Source organism: Argopecten irradians, chromosome 7 (assembly GCF_041381155.1).
Source record: "Argopecten irradians isolate NY chromosome 7, Ai_NY, whole genome shotgun sequence".
Classification (NCBI taxonomy): Eukaryota; Metazoa; Mollusca; class Bivalvia; order Pectinida; family Pectinidae; genus Argopecten; species Argopecten irradians.
The window spans coordinates 42,235,647-42,256,148 of record NC_091140.1 but is presented as its reverse complement, the minus strand read 5'-3'; the positions used below and the strand labels follow the sequence as shown (position 1 = coordinate 42,256,148).

The 20,502-nt window shown below is 37.8% G+C and overlaps 1 protein-coding gene across 1 annotated transcript in view; it reads right to left on the bottom strand.

Annotated features, from left to right (window-relative positions):
- Positions 1–20,502, bottom strand: part of LOC138328489 (coiled-coil domain-containing protein 134-like) — a 33,810-nt gene continuing 13,308 nt past the window's right edge. The window contains exons 4-6 of the mRNA XM_069275319.1: positions 16,994–17,172; positions 5,923–6,003; positions 1–1,987 (exon numbers count right to left, since the gene is read on the bottom strand). Coding sequence (XP_069131420.1) covers positions 1,886–1,987; positions 5,923–6,003; positions 16,994–17,172 — 362 coding nt within the window. The 3' untranslated portion in view covers positions 1–1,885. The remainder of the gene's footprint in view (positions 1,988–5,922; positions 6,004–16,993; positions 17,173–20,502) is intronic.

The following is a 20,502-nucleotide window of genomic DNA, read 5'->3' as shown; positions in this document are numbered from 1 at the left end:
TAAAATCATGTTACAGCTATTTCATTTAGTTCTTTCAAAAGTTTTGGGAGTTCCTGGATAAAACAATCAACCTAAAGATATATCAGCTGGCTACTGCCAAATGTAACATTTAACAGTGGTAGAATATCAGACCTCAACATCACTAGGTCAATGGTCACATATTCATTTTGATTCTATTTGTTCAGCACCATGTGAAATATAGTTAAAACACTGAACAATTGATGATATACATATCTGGTACATGTAAAAATTTTAACTCATTCACCCCTGAAAATTCATAATGAACTGTTCCAGTCTTTGTATTGGAAGAGTCCAAATGTGTCTTTGGGGGTGAATGAGTTAAATTCTGTAGTGCATTTATCTACAGCTGATAAACATCTTTAACAACAATACCTCATAATCATAACAATGCAATCTTTTTATAGTAACATAGATCTATATATAGTAACAATGATCAACACTGAACAGTCAAACCTGTCTTAGCGATCACCTCTGTATAAAGACCACCTGCTTGATAAGACCACTCCCTTAGCGTTTCAACACTATCTTATCTGTCTATAAATACAACTAAGCTACAAAGACAATTGTATCTTTATCCCTTGTCTTTTTAGACAGGTTTGACTGTATACCTAAAATACTTTGACAAGATGAACATTTTAGAAAGTATGGGCATGAATAAATGAAGAAATAAGAAGTAACATGTTCTAATTTCCCGATGAATACAGATATATTGAAATGGATTAATTAAACAATGGATCAAATAAATGATTGCTTACATATCATTGAATAAGGAAAACAAATTATATGGATGCAGGAAATTAAATTATTTAACAATTGGTGTATTTTTTGTTAAATTAACAATTGTAAGAACAAATTCAAACTTGATAAAATTACGGAAACAATTATCGACTCATGACCTGTGACCTTTTCGCTTGGACTATGATTCCATACCATTGAAGCATACAGTCTGTTGTCTCATTACATCAACATACATTCATTCTATTGTGCTCATATTCAAATTACAAACTCGTCACACAAACTTGGAATTCTACTTGCAGAAACACAACTCTGAATCAAAGCCTTTTTAGTTTGATAGTATGTACGGTAATTTATTTGTTAATCATGTATAATGTATATTGCCTTTTCTATCAAACATCTGTGTTATGAAAATAATAAAATCTTATTGCATAATGTTAGGAATGTGAGAAAAATGAAGGCTTAAGCTTCCTTCAATACTTCGACCCCATTTGTTTAAGCCATGAGGAATTTTTCTGTCAAAAATTACAGTATGACAGATTATACATAACATACTAAACTTTCAAACTGGAAGAACAATAAACAATTACATGATGTCTTCAATTCACACAGAGATGCCGTATCGATAACATCAAAAACTTGAAATAAATACTTGACAGATGTATGATCATGACACACTAATATTTCTTCATTTTCTATTTAATATGAGGGGAAAATAATCGAAGATGGGTCTACAAAGAAAACAGGGATATCTCCAACTCCATGACTTAATTTGGCTAAGCAGCTCTCAGCAAGCCTCATGCTGACCAGTAAAAATATTTCTATTTGGTTGAGGTATTCCTATCACTTAATAGACCCATGTAAAATTATAATAATCTATTTGACAGGGATTTCCCCTGACCAAGAGTTAGGTTGGTCAGCATGTGAACTACTTGTGACATGTGTCCTTGATAATGAAATGGTCAGATGAAATTTGACAAAAGTTAATATCTAGTGATCTCAAAGATGAAAATTGTGAGTGATTTAATCAAATATTATTGCTCTTCAGAGGTAAAGACTTAAAATTTAGAAACTGTAAGATTAAGAAATAAAACAAAGGTGAAATGTTAGAGGTCAAAAAGGTTAAAGGTCAGAGTTCTGTGTGATGACCTCCTCCACTCAGCCTAGGCCCCTTCTTTCTCTCCTTCTTTTTCTTGCTTTTACTTTTTGGTTTACTGTCCATGAACTTCATCTGTAATAGAGAGCATAGTGTTCATATATAGAAACTTCTAACAACAGCATGTACATGTACACATACCATATTCGACCCAGTGAGCACCCCATCCCTATAAGTGCCCCTCCAACTTTTTTAGACCTCAATTTTACTGACCTTGAATTAAATGCAGACAGAAAATGTGAAAACTGTAAAAAAATTTTTATTGAATTCATTAAAGATGATCCACCGTTGACAAATGGTATTTTTTCACTATCAAAAACAGTAGCAGACAATTTAGTATTTTCCTTCAGTTATAAAAGTTACTTACTTTACACCATTACCACCATTGAAAAGTTTGAGCTTCTAATTTTACTTCAAGTTAAAAATATGAAAAATGATTATTTGCATCCTGAAAAAATTCCATGACACTATATCCTATATAGAATGATGTACTGAATGCACCAAAGGAAAAATAACTTATTTTATATTTTTTGTGTGTTAATTAGACATACATATATACATGATTAAACACCAATTATTGTTCAAATGATGAATATATCATTTGTGCTCTGTTGGCGGTGGAGCATCTTTAACAAAATGACTTATGGCTTATTTTGTGCAATCATTTAATGAAAGTTTAGTCAAAATTTGGTTCTTTTAAGCACCCCATTATTTGTTTCAATTGTTTAATAGGCCTGGGTGTTTATTGGATCTATTACTGTAAATACCTCCATAGTAATGTGTTATAACCTTTGTCGAATAATGCCTTAAAGATTATATATTCATCACACACTTGCTTAAAATTGGAAAATCATAAATTATCTCCAAAATAGGTTAATTTATAGAATATATTACTTCAGCCAACCAGTTGTGGTGGTGATGTAGGGTTGAGGGTGGGGGTAGGGGAGGTTAAATGCAGGGTGAGGGGCGTGGGGGTTGTGAGGGAGAGAGATATGAAAGGGGAGGGGGACCAGTCATAATAAAATGGACAGTTCACCATCAAATCCACAGGTAAATATATGTTTTTGAGGTTAACTTATCCCTCCCCCCCCCCACTCAAACTTCATAATGAACTCACTCCAACTTTTAAACTAAATCAGTCTAAATGTTAGAAGTGAACAAGTTTAAGTTTTAAATGATACGGTTTGAATAATCCAACTTATTCTAAAAATGCACAATATTGACAAAATGCAGATGTATTCTGTCCAGAATTGCTTCAAGACCATTAAGGTTCTGCCAGAGGTTTATGGAACTAATTGAGACAGAAGTCCACTATTTTCACAGGTCAATGACACTGCTCAAAGGTCAGCTTAGGTTAATCCTTAGATAGGGGTCATAACAGATGTACTAAATTGACTGTGATGCTCTCCAGGGGTCAGCTGAGGTCAAACTTTAGACATCAGAGTCAATGAGGTTAAGTGTAGATTTTACAGACCTGTTAAAGACACTGTGATACCCCAGGGTGAGTGGGATATAGAAAGAATCTGGTCATGTACAGGGATTCTCCAATATATTGAAGATGGCATTTTATGGGCCAAGCATTTAACCAAATCAGGACCAATTTGTATGCATGAACCATAGGGTTTAACATACTCAGAACCAATTTGTACAAAAATACTGTTCCCATGGATATTTTTGCGAGAATTTAATTTAGCAATGAGCATGGGTTTACATTTTGCTATGTTATTAATTTTGCAATAAAAACACCCGTTAAGTTTTTGCAACTTAGTTTCATACATGTACCAAATATTTCGAGTGGGGGGAATTTTCACATTAAAATGTCCTTCACGTTGTAAGCCTAAATGTTCTCCTTGCATAAATTTCCATATTTGCACTAAAATATATTAAACATTCCTTCAAATGACACTACACACTTGCAAATCTTTGCAATTTAACAGCATACAACTAGAACTTTTAGCCAATGGTTCGTACCCATCTCTATACTGCTAATTTCAGACTATGCCAACCAAATTGCAAATTATTTTTTAAAACAAGACCAAATGGTGAAAAAAGAAGCTAATATACTGTATGATTATACATGTGTACTGATAAAATATGTTATAACAATATTTTTTTAATTTTTCAGACGGCGTCTCCTTGCATGTCAACAGGAAGCAACCTTTGATATTTTTTTTTTTATATATTTATAATCATTGACCACATAATATGCCATGCTTTTAATGATAATGAAAAGCCAGAGTTCTTTTAATGAAGATGAAAAGCCAGAGTTTTCACAGAAAAACAACCAACCTTGTGGTCCCATGAACATCAATCCCTACACTTACATCTCTTGGTAGAGGCCTAGCTTAAAAATGTTTCAGACCAACAGAATGGTGTGTCATCAATGAAAGGCTAATACATTTAATTATAAAAGAATAAATTACTTACTGTAAATGAAAGTTACACAAATTTAGCATTTGACAAACTCACTTAAAAGATTTTTAGCGTAACAGGCTGGATGACTACTAGGACACCTGAGCTCTATCAGCCAGAGATTTAAATGTCAATTTCGAAATCAACATTCCTATTGATATGTATAAAATATCAGTTCCCATCTCTATGAAAGTCATCTCATTTTACATACTGTAATTACTGCAGTATTAAAATATTGGCACGAAATATCTCGGACTTTAAAAAAAAAAGTTTGTGTAACATTCTAATGCAAAAGTTTTATACCAACGACCTCAATGGTTGGTAAAATTTCTGCACAAAACTGATAAGAGAATCAACTGGGTCATGTTGTAATTCAGTTCATAACTATATATTGCTTTTATCGCAAAGAAAAGTACTCCACTGATAGCAATGAAATAAATATAAAATATGTTTAGGATTTGATATAAGGCTTTCTTCTCTAAATTTCTCTGTATGTCACTTGTAACTTGGCTTGAATTGGAAATCGCGAAATTTAGTAGCCTGGCTGGAAATTTCTTGTGATGTCATGACATGATGTGTCAGGATTCATGGACATTGTGACCAAATGGATTTTTGCAACATGTATTAACATTGAGATTCTTCAAAATGTAGGTTAATTGTTAAAATTCAGTGAATGAATATATTTGTTTTCATTTCAAATTTAATTTGAAAAAAAATTGTCTTGAAGTTTAAATTTTTGCTTGCCATGGCTTGCAAAAAATAAGAAAACAAATCATATGAAAATCTCAAGCAAATGTCAACACTCATTTAAAGATGCTATATTTATTGTGCTCGCATCTCTCCCTTTAATTACTCTAACTACGATCTGGATACTTTTACACCCTAATCTTATGGCTCATAAACTACACATGTATAAGCATGTTGTTCTATATATAGCTTTTTGTCGGTCACTTCCAGGTTGATGCTTTTAACCAAAGAGCTGTCAGAAAACATTCATTGCAATGCTGTGACGATAGCTTGCATTTTTTATGGACGTTATCAGCAGAGAACAAATTGGCACTTGTTTTCAACTGCAGGTTGCCCAGAGAAAACATACAGGTAGCTGTAGAAAAGTTGTCTTGTACTAAAGTACCAGGAAATATAGTTCGGTGAAACTTTACCCCTGAAATCTAAACATTCAAATGCATTCATCATATTATAGAAATGATTATTGTATTCTATCCAATAAGTGCCCAGGGTGGTTAAAAAATGAAAAATAAAGGGCACTTAATAGAACCAAATTTAGACTAGCCTTTTTATAAAATCATTGCACAATATTAGCCATCAATCAATTTACAAAATGAAATCAAACAAAGAAACCATTTTCAGTATGGATTTAATTTGAGGTCAGTGAAAATGAGGTTTGAAAAAGTGGAACGGGCATTTACAGGGAAGGGGGAGGGGGCTTATTGGGTCAAATATGGTAACTGCTTTTTTTTGGTTGGCAAACCTTATGAACTGTGAAGACATCTAGACAAGAAAATGACCCAGATCCACAGTGAAGTAGAAGAAAATTATTGTTTGATGGACCTTCTTAAAAATAAATATCTAATCCTCACCTGTTCCTTCACCATATTTTCATTCTTAAACGGGTTGACATAGTTCTCTTCTTTAGGTACCAAGTTGACTTCCTGGGCCATCTAAAACACAAAACATTACCATTTAAATGATATGTGTAGTTCTTCTTCAGAGTTTTTTTTTTTGAACAGAGACAGGGATCAGACAATCAGGATCAGAGATTACAGGGAAATGAGAGGCAGCTTAATGGGCAACGGCAAATTCAAGGGCAAATTGCTGTACAGGACAAACAAGAGCAAATGTCTGTAATGGATAAGTGCAAACTTCAGTACTGAAAAAAAGCAAATTTCCAGACATGAGCAAGTGTCAGTACTAGGCAAGAGCAAATGGAAGTAATGGGCAAAGGCAAAGAGGGCATATGTCAGTACTGGGCAAGGGCAAATGTCAGTACTAGACAAAGGCAAATTTTACTACTGGACAAGGGAATATGTCAGTACTGGACAAGGGCAAAGATCAGTACTGGATAATGGCAAATGTCAGTACTGGACAAGGGCAAAGATCAGTACTAGACAAAGGCAAATGTTACTACTGGACAAGGGCAAATGTTAGTTTATACTGGACAAGGGCAAAGGTCAGTACTGGACAAGGGCAAAGGTCAGTACTGGGCAAGGGCAAAGGTCAGTACTGGACAAGGGCAAAGAGGTCAGTACTCGACAAGGGCAAAGGTCAGTATACTGAATAAGGCCAAAGGTCAGTAGTGGACAAGGGCAATGGTCAGTATACTGAATAAGGCCACTGGTCAGTACTGGACAAGGGCAATGGTCAGTACTGGACAAGGGCAAAAGTCAGAACTGGACAAGGGCAAAGGTCAGTATACTGAATAAGGACAAAAGTCAGTATTGGACAAGTATTGGCAGTATGTAAGTTACACCTCATACTTGTAAACGCACATGTACTTGTACATATTCAATGTCAGAATAAACGTCACAGCATATTCAATACAAAACACAAAGTAAGGTGCGGTTTATAGACAGCTGTCGATCTTGTACTCTGGTACCACTCAAGGATACAAATGTGTGGTCCCTGATTATACACATAATAATTGTAATAGTTTAGAAACTTTATAAGACACCTGGTCACCATGGCGATAAAAATCACTGCTACTTACAGGAGCATATTACATATGTGGTCTCTGGTATTCATTTCGAGTTTATTGAGTTTAACATCATATATTTTAAAATCAAAATGATCCTAATTCTCTCCATAAAAACAAAAATAATTTAATATTATAAAGCAAGTTACTGAGATTGTTCCTGGGAAAAAATATCAACACTATACTCGTACAAGTGAATTAGCTCTCAAATACCATAGATACCAAAACATGTGTAAGCTAACAATACGCTGTCATTATACAGGTAATTAAGTCCAGAATCTTTACACTTCATCAGAAAGCAGAGATCAAAACAAGGACTTGTGTGACTTTTATTGTTCTGAAAATTGAATTTCCTGTTTCTATTAATCTGTGCTGGTGGAATGTTGATATAGTATACATGGGGCTCTACAAGGAACATCAAAGACATCTTAAAACAAGCATTGTCAACTCAACAAAAGAAAATATATCAGATACTGATGTAATTGGAAAACATTTCTGCAACTATTTAACATATTTTTATGAGGTAGAATGCAAAAATGTAATAATTAAAGTAGGACAGACTCTTGGGGAAACCATGAGTGAATATGAGAATCATAAACAAACGTTCCTGAAAAAACGTTTTTAAGCTGACAAGCATACGAGGATATGTAAAGCATAAATGTGAGTTCATTACCAGCTTGTACCTATGTTTGAGATCTCTGACATAGGTACACTTTATAGTTTAGTGTTAAAGAAGTCTCAGAACCTTAATAACCACCATCACTATAACAACCTATCAGGTCCAGCAGGAGCACTTCTTGGTTTGCCCCATACCGAGGTGTAACCACTAGAAATATTTACAGAAGAGTAAGTGATCTTGAGTGTCATCTAGCCCATTTTAGACTTGCCACCAGTCTGTAGTTTTTCAAAAACTAAAATTGGGCTTGATTATTGTTGTCACAGTGATACGTCAGCTTCTAAATTTCAAACTAGGGGGAGATAATCTAGTACATTTGTATTAAAATTCTGCTAGGGAAATATTATAAATATAATTAGTGTATGGTGGCCAGTCTAAGGGGAGATAACCTAGCATCAGAACTCTTGTCAATTTTAGGGTCTGTGGCCAGTGCAGGGGGAGATAACCTAGAACTCAGCTAAGGAAATCTTGTCATTTACTTAGGATCTGGTGGCCAGTCTAATCAAATATATGACAGTCATCCATATACTTTTGAATTACAATTGCTTTCTTCTTGATTAAGTTGAAGTTTCTTCTTGTACCTGTAGGATATGATTTTAATCCTCTATATAACTTTTACTTTAGCATGATTAGGCTTAACAGAGGACTCTATGAACATTGTGCTCATGCATTAGTGACCACTTCTGTATAAAGGCCAAATGCTTAAAATGACCACTATCTTAGGATCTCAAATGGTCAATTTCAACACAATTTACCCTGTGCATGTATAAAGGACCTTTTGGCCATAAAGCTCCTTTTCTTGTTGGTCCCTTGGAAGGTTCAGTTCCAGTAGCCAATTATACATTTGAGAGAACTGACCACACCAAAGATTTCATGTGCAACATGCTGATTGGCTAACGATAGGGGTCATGCTGAGGTGACCTGAATGGAGAGTTGTTAGATCTTTTATTGGAGAGTACCGTATCTTAAAGCATCCTAGTGGAGCAGAATTACAAGTCAGATTTTAATTAGATTAATTAACGCTAAAAACTTTTTAAAAACAGTTTTATACAAAATTATCTCCCCTTCTTTTATCTTTTATTGGAAAGTACCGTATCTTAAAGCATCCTAATGGAGCAGAATTACAAGTCAGATTTTATTAATTAATTAACGTAAAAACTTTTTTGAAAAACAGTTTTATACAAAATTATCTCCCCTTATTTGAAAGAAATCAAAAAGACTAAACACTTCATTTGATTTTTATCATGGGTTTCAGTTTTATTAGTTTAGCGTCCTATTAACAGCCAGGGTCGTGTAAGTATGTGCCAGGTTTGGATGGTGGAAGAAAGCTGGAGTACCCTGAGAAAAACCACCGGCCAGGGGTCAGTACCTGACAATTGTGCAACATGGGATTCAAACTTGCGGCCCTGAGGTATAGGGCTTGTAGTTATATGTAGAGACATCTTTACCACTTTGCCGTTGTGGGGCCCCCTTTTATCATAGATTTTATTGATATTTTATATATATTCTTGATAAGACAGTAAATGTAGATTCTAGCATTAACAATCCTGTTCACACTTATAAGTGTACTGTATGCTCTAGCACAATGTGCAGACTACAGGGTTTAAATACTTCCTATAAATGTCATATGTGTATTTACATCCGTTACATTCTGGACGTAAGTGCACATCACACACATTCCTCACGATTTTCTCTCAACTTGTCCGGCAGTGACAGCTAAAGTTACAATGTAAAAATGTGCAGGACTATCAAGTGTTTTGTTGATCTTAAAAACATTCCGAAATCATATTCATAAGGATTAAATTACCACATTCTAACATTAAGTTCAAAATATTACACAATAATGAGGACAGGGTTGCCTTGGTGACACACCAGCTCTTCAAGGCCCTTAAATATTTTTATATAGTTTGGTGACATTTTCAAGAAGGTACATGATGACCAGTTATCTCCCTTACATGTCTGATGTGCTGTTGATGATATTTAGTGGAGAATATTATGTAACCTGGCATTTATTCAATTTAAGTGCAGAATGATCACAGACAGAAGTATAACATCTGCCCTTGTTCCCATACCAGACTTTATACTTCCCTTCCATATTTTTCACAACAGAACTAGCACTGTCATTCATGAAGGCCAGCTAACTTATACCCCCTTGCCCCCAACCCTTTTGCACAAACTTGCACAAACATCGCAATATGACTTCAGATTTTTTATCTAAATATACAACAAAATGCCGTCTGTTTTGGTTTATTCGGAACAACCGGTTCGTCCATTTGTAAAAGTCAAGTATAAATCCTGACTGACCTGCAGCTTTTGATACAGTCCTGCGAGGGTTTTGTTAAGGTTCACCTGAAAACAATTTAAAATCACTAGGTCCAACTTTAATTCATAAACGAACAACTAGCTTTAATGTGCAGTCAAACTTTAAACAACTAGCTTAAATGTGCAGTCAAACTGTTTAATCAAGTTTAAGTCTATCATTTTTAAAACAATGGGGCATTACTCTGAAAAGAAGGGAGGTAACTTGTTCCAATATAAATTATATACATCTTCAGTGTAAAAAAGATTTTTACACCTAATGTCTTGAAAAGTTCTGGTATATACAGAATGAAAGTCAAGGTCACTGTTCCCCAGAGGATTGTTAGCCATTCATTTTAACATCCTTGACAACCATCATCAGATCTCTGGTACTTTGGATGTTTGAAAAGTTTTCAAAATGGAAACATTCACTACAAACAGATGGACAGACAGGCAATAAACAGATTCTGGACACAAAATGACTGTGTGAGGCTTAACAAGTGACCTTACCTAGTGTATCGTTTACTTCAGAATAAACATCAGAAACCACAAAACACAACTGTATCAAATTCATCCTGGCAAACACTTGACACGCCTAAATATTTACATGTATCGACAAGACGATATTTTTTGATAAAGTATATCTGGAGTAAATGTTTATTTCTGATATTTACAAAGAGTAAACAGTCTGCTCCTCCATTACAATATTTCAATGTTCTTTAAGTACGACTACAGCCACCTCCATACCGATGTGCCCACACATACATCTATACATTCATGCTCAGATAAAATGTCTGATGGAATCTTGGTTATCCTCACCCTAAAACTCTTCTTTATGTACTTTAATGTTTTCATATCACATCATTTCTCAGTTTGCTTGACATTTGTTGTGATATAAGTTAATTGTGCAACAAATGATCCCACATGTCAAAAGCACACTAAATTCTGATTTTAACTCATTCACCCCCGAAGACACATTTGGACTCTTCTAAATCAAAGATTAGACCAGTCCATTATGAAATTTCAGGGGGGAATGGGTTAAACACATGATACATGTACATTGTATTAATATTGAGGTCAAAACAATTAGATGATTTTTACTAGATCAACCCAAGAACTTAAATACGCAGATTCAAATAAGAGGCCCAGAGGGCCTGTATTGCTCACCAAATTTATCTAGGTATTCTCATAAAAACTATTACCTCAGTCCCATTATTTGTTCAAATTTGAATTCCGACTCCAAAAGGATGTAACCAATTCAATATAAGTGCTATCCAATGCTTGTTTTCAGAGAAGAAGTAATTTATATGGAAATAGCCAAAGTGACACCTTTTGTACAGTTTTTAAATCCCCACCTAATACGGATGCTACCAATGTAATATGAGTGTTATATAGTTCTAGAGAAGAAGTCGTTTAAACATTTACAACCAATTTGAAGAAGAAGTTTGTTTCGGATGAACAGACAACAAACGATGAATGCCAGAAGCTGGAAGATGTGGTATCGCATAAGCTCAACTTAGTCCTAGAAAATTTACTCAAAGAGATTTTTTTTTTTTCTAATATTTATTTGAAAAAATGTTCTGAAGAAGCAATCTTAGCAGTCCTTAACCAATCTCTGAATTCTCTTTTGCTAACCACTTGCCCATTTCTTGGTCTTTCTATATTGCTATCAAACCAAGCAACCTCCATCCCTGGGCCTCTACAGTCATCTTACCATCCAACCTCCATCCCAGAGTCTCTACAGCCATCCAACCACCCAACCTCTATCCCTGGGTCTCTACAGCTATCCAACCACCACCTCCACCTCCATCCCTGGGTCTCTACAGCCATCCACCACCTAACCTCCATCCCTGGGTCTCTTACAGCCATCCAACCACCCAACCTCCATCCCTGGGTCTCTACAGCCATCCAACCACCCAACCTCCATCCCTGGGTCTCTACAGCCATCCAACCACCCAACCTCCATCCCTGGGTCTCTACAGCCATCCAACCACCCAACCTCCATCCCTGGGTCTCTACAGCCATCCAACCACCCAACCTCCATCCCTGGGTCTCTACAGCCATCCAACCACCCAACCTCCATCCCTGGGTCTCTACAGCCATCCAACCACCCAACCTCCATCCCTGAGTCTACAGCCATCCAACCACCCAACCTCCATCCCTGGGTATCTACAGCCATCCAACCACCCAACCTCCATCCCTGGGTCTCTACAGCCATCCAACCACCCAACCTCCATCCCTGAGTCTCTACAGCCATCCATCCATCAAACCTCCATCCCTGGGTCTCTACAGCCATCCAACCACCCAACCTCCATCCCTGGTCTCTACAGCCATCCAACCACCACAACCTCCATCCCTGGGTTCTCTACAGCCATCCAACCACCCAACCTCTATCCCTGGGTCTCTACAGCCATCCAACCACCCAACCTCCATCCCTGGGTCTCTACAGCCAACCATCCATCCAACCTCCATCCCTGGGTCTCTACAGCCATCCAACTACCCAACCTCCATCCCTGGGTCCTCTACAGCCATCCAACCACCCAACCTCCATCCCTGGGTCTCTACAGCCATCCAACCACCCAACCTCCATCCCTGGGTCTCTACAGCCATCCAACCACCCAACCTCCATCCCTGAGTCTCTACAGCCATCCAACCACCCAACCTCTATCCCTGGGTCTCTACAGCCATCCAACCACCCAACCTCTATCCCTGGGTCTCTACAGCCATCCAACCACCCAACCTCTATCCCTGGGCCTCTACAGCCATCCAACCACCCAACCTCCATCCCTGGGCCTCTACAGCCATCCAACCACCCAACCTCCATCCCTGAGTCTCTACAGCCATCCAACACCACCCAACCTCCATCCCTGGTCTCTACAGCCATCTAACCACCCAACCTTCATCCCTGGGTCTCTAACAGCCATCCAACCACCCAACCTCCATCCCCGGGTCTCTACAGCCATCCAACCACCCAACCTCCATCCCTGATTCTCTACAACGATCTAACCACCCAACCTAGATACCTGGGTCTCTACAGCCAACCATCATTCCAGCCTCCATCCCCTGAGTCTCTACAGCCATCCAACCACCCAACCTCCATCCCTGATTCTCTACAACCTCTAACACCCAACCTAGATACCTGGGTCTCTACAGCCAACCATCATTCCAGCCTCCATCCCTGAGTCTCTCTACAGCCATCCAACCACCCAACCTCCATCCCTGGCCTCTACAGCCATCCAACCACCCAACCTCCATCCCTGGGTCTCTACAGCCATCCAACCACCCAACCTCCATCCCTGGGTATCCAACCACCCAACCTCCATCCCTGGGTCTCTACAGCCATCCAACCACCCAACCTCCATCCCTGGGTCTCTACAGCCATCCAACCATCCAACCTCCATCCCTGGGTCTCTACAGCGAACCAACCACCCAACCTAGATACCTGGGTCTCTACAGCCAACCATCCATCCAACCTCCATCCGAGGATACTTTTTAATGTGCTATCTACCTACTCAACCTTAACCTTGAATCTATCATCAAACACCATCTACCCAACCTCATCCCTGGATTGCTGGACTAAATGCATTTTATCTCTTTCACCCCTGAAAATTCATAATGAAATGTTCCAGCGTTTGGATCAGCAGAGTTCAAATATATATAAGGGGTGAATCTGTTCACTGATGCTGCTACAAATCTTCATACTGTGCTAACACCAGATAACTACTTGCCTAAAAGCACTTTTTTTGTAGTTACAGATGGTAACCATATTTTCTGCTTGAACTAATTCCCACATACTATAGTAAATAACATCACAGTTACACCATATTGTCTTATCTTTTACCACATGCACATCTGTACAATGTAGATACCAAATGGTACACATCACATAAAATATAGACCTGACAAAAAAAAGAAATTCTGTTTGCCAGAACTTAGCTCATTGACAAGATTTTTGTTTTTAGTTTTAAAGCCCATCGACAGCCAAGGTAATTTATGGTCCATTGACAAGAAGTGTTGTTTTTTTTTGCAAAAAAAAAAAAAAAAAAGAAAGAAAGAAAACCAAACATTGACAAGAAGTGTATTTTTTTGCATCAGAATTATTTTTTTTCCATTTTTGTGACCAAAATAATCACAGGATAGTACACATTCCCAGATCTGTTAGGTTTTCACACTAACTGTTCAACAAGTTATAAACTTTGAAAAAATATATTGCATTATAATGAATCATCAAATATTGAATGCATTACAAAACACACCAGAAAAGTGATTTATATGACTGAAAACAAACATTTGAAAGGACAGAATCATTTGTAAGCACTTTGTAAGGATAGTACAATTTGTAAGCACTTTGTAAGGACAGTACCATTTGTAAGCACTTTCTAAGGACAGTACCATTTGTAAGCACTTTCTAAGGACAGTAACCATTTGAAAGCACTTTGAAGGGACAGAAACCATTTATAAGCACCATTTGCAAGGACAGAACCATTTATAAGCACTTTGTAAGGACAAAACCATTTGTAAACACTTTGTATGGGCAGAACCTTTTATAAGCTTTGTAAGGATAGAACCATTTGTAAGCACTTTTTAAGGACAGTAACATTTGTAAGCACTTTGTAAGCACATACCTTTCTAAGGTTTGTACAAACCCTGAATGCATAAATCTGACAATACCCTCTGTTTAGCACATTCTTTGACACAATTTATTTCTGAGAACATAAACTTGTAACTAAGTTTTCCTAATGAAAATGGCCACTTGCCAACTGTTTGAGTATATCTTCTCATAGACCGAAATGTGGTCAGTTTTTAGCACCATAACATTTGTTTTTGTCGGCAATAAAGTAGCCATTCTACAGTAACCGTTACTATATTCATCGTCGGAACATAAACCACTTAAATATCATTTCTTAAGAAAAATTTTTTTTCGCAAAATTGATAAGGAAATGACAAAAATTTCATAAAATTCCTATTTGTTTATCAGCCTGATACGTTTATCAGTGTGTTTTATGAACTTGGCCTTGTCACAGTGTGTCATCACAGCGGTTTGGATGTAGATATTTACGGTAAGCGGGTGGTAAAAACACTAAATCTTTTGGCAGTTCTATACATAGTACACCTCAGTGCCCCTAAAACACAGATAATCAGGTAGGACACCAAATCCTATCTGTAAATGGTGCAATTGCAGAAAAAATGAAATAAGTCCGTCGTTGTTGATAATGAGGGTGTAAAATACACACCCTACTCATTTCAAGCCGTCTGATACAAACACAAGCCGATAGTTCTAAAAACATACCATATTAAACTTAACAAATGCCCTGTCCATGTACAGTAAAACCTGCCTTACTGACCACCTCTGTATAAGGGCCATCTGTTAAATAAGACCACTTGTCTAGGAGCACCAATTGACCAAATTCAACAGAGTTTGAATTACCAAAATGACTAAGGAATTCAACAGAGGTAGTCTTATGCCTGTGTATAAAGACCATCTGGCTATAAAGACCGTTTTCCACTCTGTACCTTGTGTGGTCTTTATAGACAGGTTTGACTGTATTTGTTCACCTTGTATCACCCAAACCCATCTTCCTTTTCCAGACATAGGTATAATAGTTCCCAACAGTTTCCATGCAAGTAATTATATTGATTAGATCCCCAATCAGGTGTGAAATGAGAACCTGCAATCTTTCTCTATGAGGAAAGACAGCAAAGGTCAAAATGGAGGACAGTATGACCTATTTTAGTAAACAGCAGATCGCCATTAGCGATGAACTAATGGCCAAGCTTGTACACCATTTTAATTTATACGGTCAAAATTTCTGTTAGTAAAGACTGACCCATCCAAAAGCACTTTTAAAGTGAAATTATGAAAAGCTTTTTATTTCAACGAAATTTCAAAAAATCACACATAAATCTGTCAGTTTTGAACACTTTTCATCAAAGATTTGTTTTTGTCTTTTTAAATTGAAATACCTGGTCAGTCAGAGCTGCCATTTAGTCTGCTGTGTAACAGCCAAAACATCTGTCCTGGTTACATAACGTCTATCATGAAAGAAAATTGTCAACAGTTCTAACATAAAGAGTATGAGTTATCATGTTTTGTATATCTTTTGTCTTACGATGATAAATGTGTCTAAAAATAAATCATTGATGTTGATAGTTGATACAATGCATGTTTTCGTTTTACAAACATTCCAGGCGAAAACTCATGAATGACAAATGTGTCTGTTCAATGAATAGAATCTTTCCCTATTTGAGGGTAGACCTGAGAAATCTTGACATGGGGAGGAGATTGACGACTGTCTAACCCGAGTAATTATATAGGGTGCAGACTGCCTTGCCCTGGGTAACACAGAGAAATCGTACCATCACCAGAAGTGTAGATATCTCTGTCTGATGGGTAAGTATGTCTGATATATCCCAAACTTTCCTAAGCTATCTTTGGCATTATTTGTGGAGAATAAAAATTTAGCAGCTGGACTGGTGTTTGAAGTTTGAACCCAGTACAGGGATCAGACCCATTACTAGCTGGATGTTCTATTGATTAAACTACCTGGTCATCAAGATGATCAGCCAAGTCAAATCTCGATACATTCCTCACTCCTTTCTCAAAAATCTTCGTCCTCAGAAACGCTGAGAACATGGGACCATCATAGGTTTTTAGCTGGATGCCAATTGACAGAACACCAGGACCTCTGAATACTTACCGGATGCTCTACCGAGTTCCCAAAATGATGTGGGTAAAGTACAATTTACCATCAATTAGTCCCACAATCCAGTTATTATGACGTCATCAATTGACATGATTTTTGTGATGTCATAACCACTGAAAAGTGGAACTTATTGACGGTAAATAATATTTGACTCACGTTTTTATATGATCTTGAAACCCCTGTATTATGCTACATCTGCCGGTTACTCTGATAATCGACCCATTCCAATTCCGTGACATTTACCACTACAACATATACTTATATGTCACACTATGACTTACCAGTGATAAAAGTTTTGCACTATTTCCTTGGAAGATCTTGGATTCGTTGCAGAACCACACACCCCAGCCCAGAATGAGGTGCCATTCTTTATTCTTATCGAATATATCATGTGTGATGTCTGGTAGTCGTAGTACAAGGTCGCCAAACATGGCTACATTCTCCAGAACTTTTGACATACCTGTCAAAGAAAAAAAATGAGTTTTAAGTATGAAATACAGACTCTACATTAGATTTTATCAATGTATCATGGTATCTCAACTTGAGTAGGGTTTGTATAGGTTAGAGTTCAAATGTACGAAGTCCAGTCATGACTATAACCCCTGATAATGTGAATGACAATAACCCGAAAAATTTATAACTTTTAGTTGCATAAGTTGAATATTTCAGTATGTACCAGTGTAACAGGGAGAAGAAAATGTAGCAGTGACAGAGACTGGGGTTGGAACTTGGGACCTCCAAATACAATAACCCGAAAAATTTATAACTTGTAGTTGCATAAGTTGAATATTTCAGTATGTACCAGTGTAACAGGGAGAAGAAAATGTAGCAGTGACAGAGACTGGGGTTGGAACTTGGGACCTCCAAATACAATAACCCGAAAAATTTATAACTTGTAGTTGCATAAGTTGAATATTTCAGTATGTACCAGTGTAACAGGGAGAAGAAAATGTAGCAGTGACAGAGACTGGGGTTGGAACTTGGGACCTCCAAATACAATAACCCGAAAAATTTATAACTTGTAGTTGCATAAGTTGAATATTTCAGTATGTACCAGTGTAACAGGGAGAAGAAAATGTAGCAGTGACAGAGACTGGGGTTTGAACTTGGGACCTCCAAATATTAGGGGGATGCTCAACCGATTGAACTACCTGGTCAATGATGATCTGCCCAGCCCAATTCTGCTACACCAGATTGGTTTTATTAGTTTAACATCCTATTAACAGCCAGGGTCATGTAAGGGCGTGCCAGGTTTGTTGGTGGAGGAAAGCCGGAGAATCTGGAGAAAAACCATCGACCAGTGGTCTGTACCTGGCAACTGCCCCACATGGGATTCTAACCCACATCCCAGAGGTGGAGGGCTTGTGGTAATATGTTGGGACATCTTAACCACTAAGCCACCATGGCCCCTTGCTACACCAGTACAACAAATGTATAAGAATAAACGCTTATGTGCTCTTTTTATTCTGTTTTGGGGCTTAATTAGATACGATAGAGTTTTAACAAGTTATAATAGTGCAATTTATGGGGCCAACATTTAAAATAGACAGTCTAAATTTAAATACTTCAAATTGAAGGATCACACCTATGACCATTTAACTCATTCATCCCTGAAGACACCTTTAGACTCTTCTTAAACAAAGGCCAGACCAGTCCATTATGAATCTTCAGGGATAAATGTGTTAAATGTTTTAATCCAGTACATCCTTATACCAAGAATTTAACTGGCAGGTTCAGGAAGTACATCATTTTCACATTTAGACAGGAAATGTCTATTTAGACATTAAGTGATATTGGTCTAAAAGCATAAAATATATGTAACTGTATAAATCAAACTAACTATACTGTATGCACCATAATAAGCACCCAGGACGTTTAGAAATTGTAACAAATGGGGCTGCTTATTACAGGGAACCAAAATGTAAATTGTGGATAGGGAGGGTTGATTGTAGAAGGGGGTGGTAATGTTTATGTAATGTAAACTCCTTCATTTTCATAAGAGAGGGGCACTTATAGGAGGAGGGGAGCTAATTACCATGAATATGGTATACACTTTCTTCACTTTACAAAGTACACCTATGAAAGTCTGTGGCTGTTGATCATTGTTGACATTTCAATGTGCCATCACCCTACATATATCTTTTTTTACAACTTTTATCTTTTCAAATCTAATTTTCTCACAAATTAAATAAACAACTTTAAGGCGGTATCAAGTGAAAAGTACAGAATCCTGGCCGGGGGTTGGCAAGTAAAGCAGACTGAACGCAGGGTTAAGAGGAAACTTACTATTACTTTCATTCGACAATATCCTCCGTTGTCGGGGAGCTTGGCACCGATTTTTGAGATAATTATTTATGATGTTAAAACTGTACTGTGGCGAGTGTAATCGCATTTGTTACTGGCCATATGGTAAGTGGAAAACAGTTTTATGTTGAGTTGAAAAGTGGGTTCCATAGAATTTTGGTCATTGTTATTCTTTATATGTCTTAGACAATCGGTTCTGCCATCTTTATTTAAAACAATGGCGTCTACTTAGAGCTTTTTTTATATACATGTTTACTATTGTGCTACAGAACATAAAGAGATAAAGACATATTACGTATATGTTTTTTGTCAAGAAGCGGAGTCTCGAGATAAGCTGAAAAGGTCTATAACTTCAAAATGAAATAATCTTGCACAGAGGATACAAGCCAAACATCCAAAGCTTAAACTTCTTCAAAACTAGAAATGATATTATACATCCTACCTCTCCATTTTATGAGAGGAGGAGAGATGAGACAGGGCAGAATGAGAGATGAGACGGGACATAATGAAATATGAGACAGAGAAGAATGGGAGATGAGACAGGACAGAATGAGAGATGAGACAGGACAGATTGAGAGATGGATTAGGGCAGAACAAGAGATGAGACAAGACAGAATGTGAGATGAGACAGGACAGAATGGGAAATGAGACAGGGCAGAATGGAAGATGAGACAGGACAGAATCGGGGGAGGAGACAGGGCATAATCAAAGATGAGACAGGGCAGAATGGGAGATGAGACAGGGCAGAATGGAAGATGAGACAGGACAGAATCGGGGGAGGAGACAGGGCATAATCAAAGATGAGACAGGGCAGATGAGAGATGAGACAGGGCAGAATGAGAGATGAGACAGGGCAGAACAGGAGATGAGACAGGGCAGAACAGGAGATGAGACAGGGCAGAACAGGAGATGAGACAGGGCAGAATGGGAGATGAGACAGGGCAGAATGGGAGATGAGACAGGGCAGAACAGGAGATGAGACAGGGCAGATGAGAGATGAGACAGGGCAGAATGGGAGATGAGACAGGACAGAACAGGAGATGAGACAGGGCAGAATGGGAGAGGAGACAGGGCAGAACAGGAGAAGAGACAGGACAGAAACAGGAGATGAGACAGGGCAGAACAGGAGATGAGACAGGGCAGAATGGGAGATGAGACAGGGCAGAACAGGAGATGAGACAGGGCAGATGAGAGATGAGACAGGACAGAATGTGAGATGAGACAGGGCAGAACTGGAGATAAGACAGGGCAGAACTGGAGATGAGACAAGACAAACATGTGAGATGAGACAGGGCAGAATGGGAGATGAGACAGGGCAGAACAGGAGATGAGACAGGGCAGAATGAGAGATGAGACAGGGCAGAATGGGAGATGAGACAGGGCAGAACAGGAGATGAGACAGGGCAGAACAGGAGATGAGACAGGGCAGAACAGGAGATGAGACAGGGCAGAACAGGAGATGAGACAGGGCAGAACAGGAGATGAG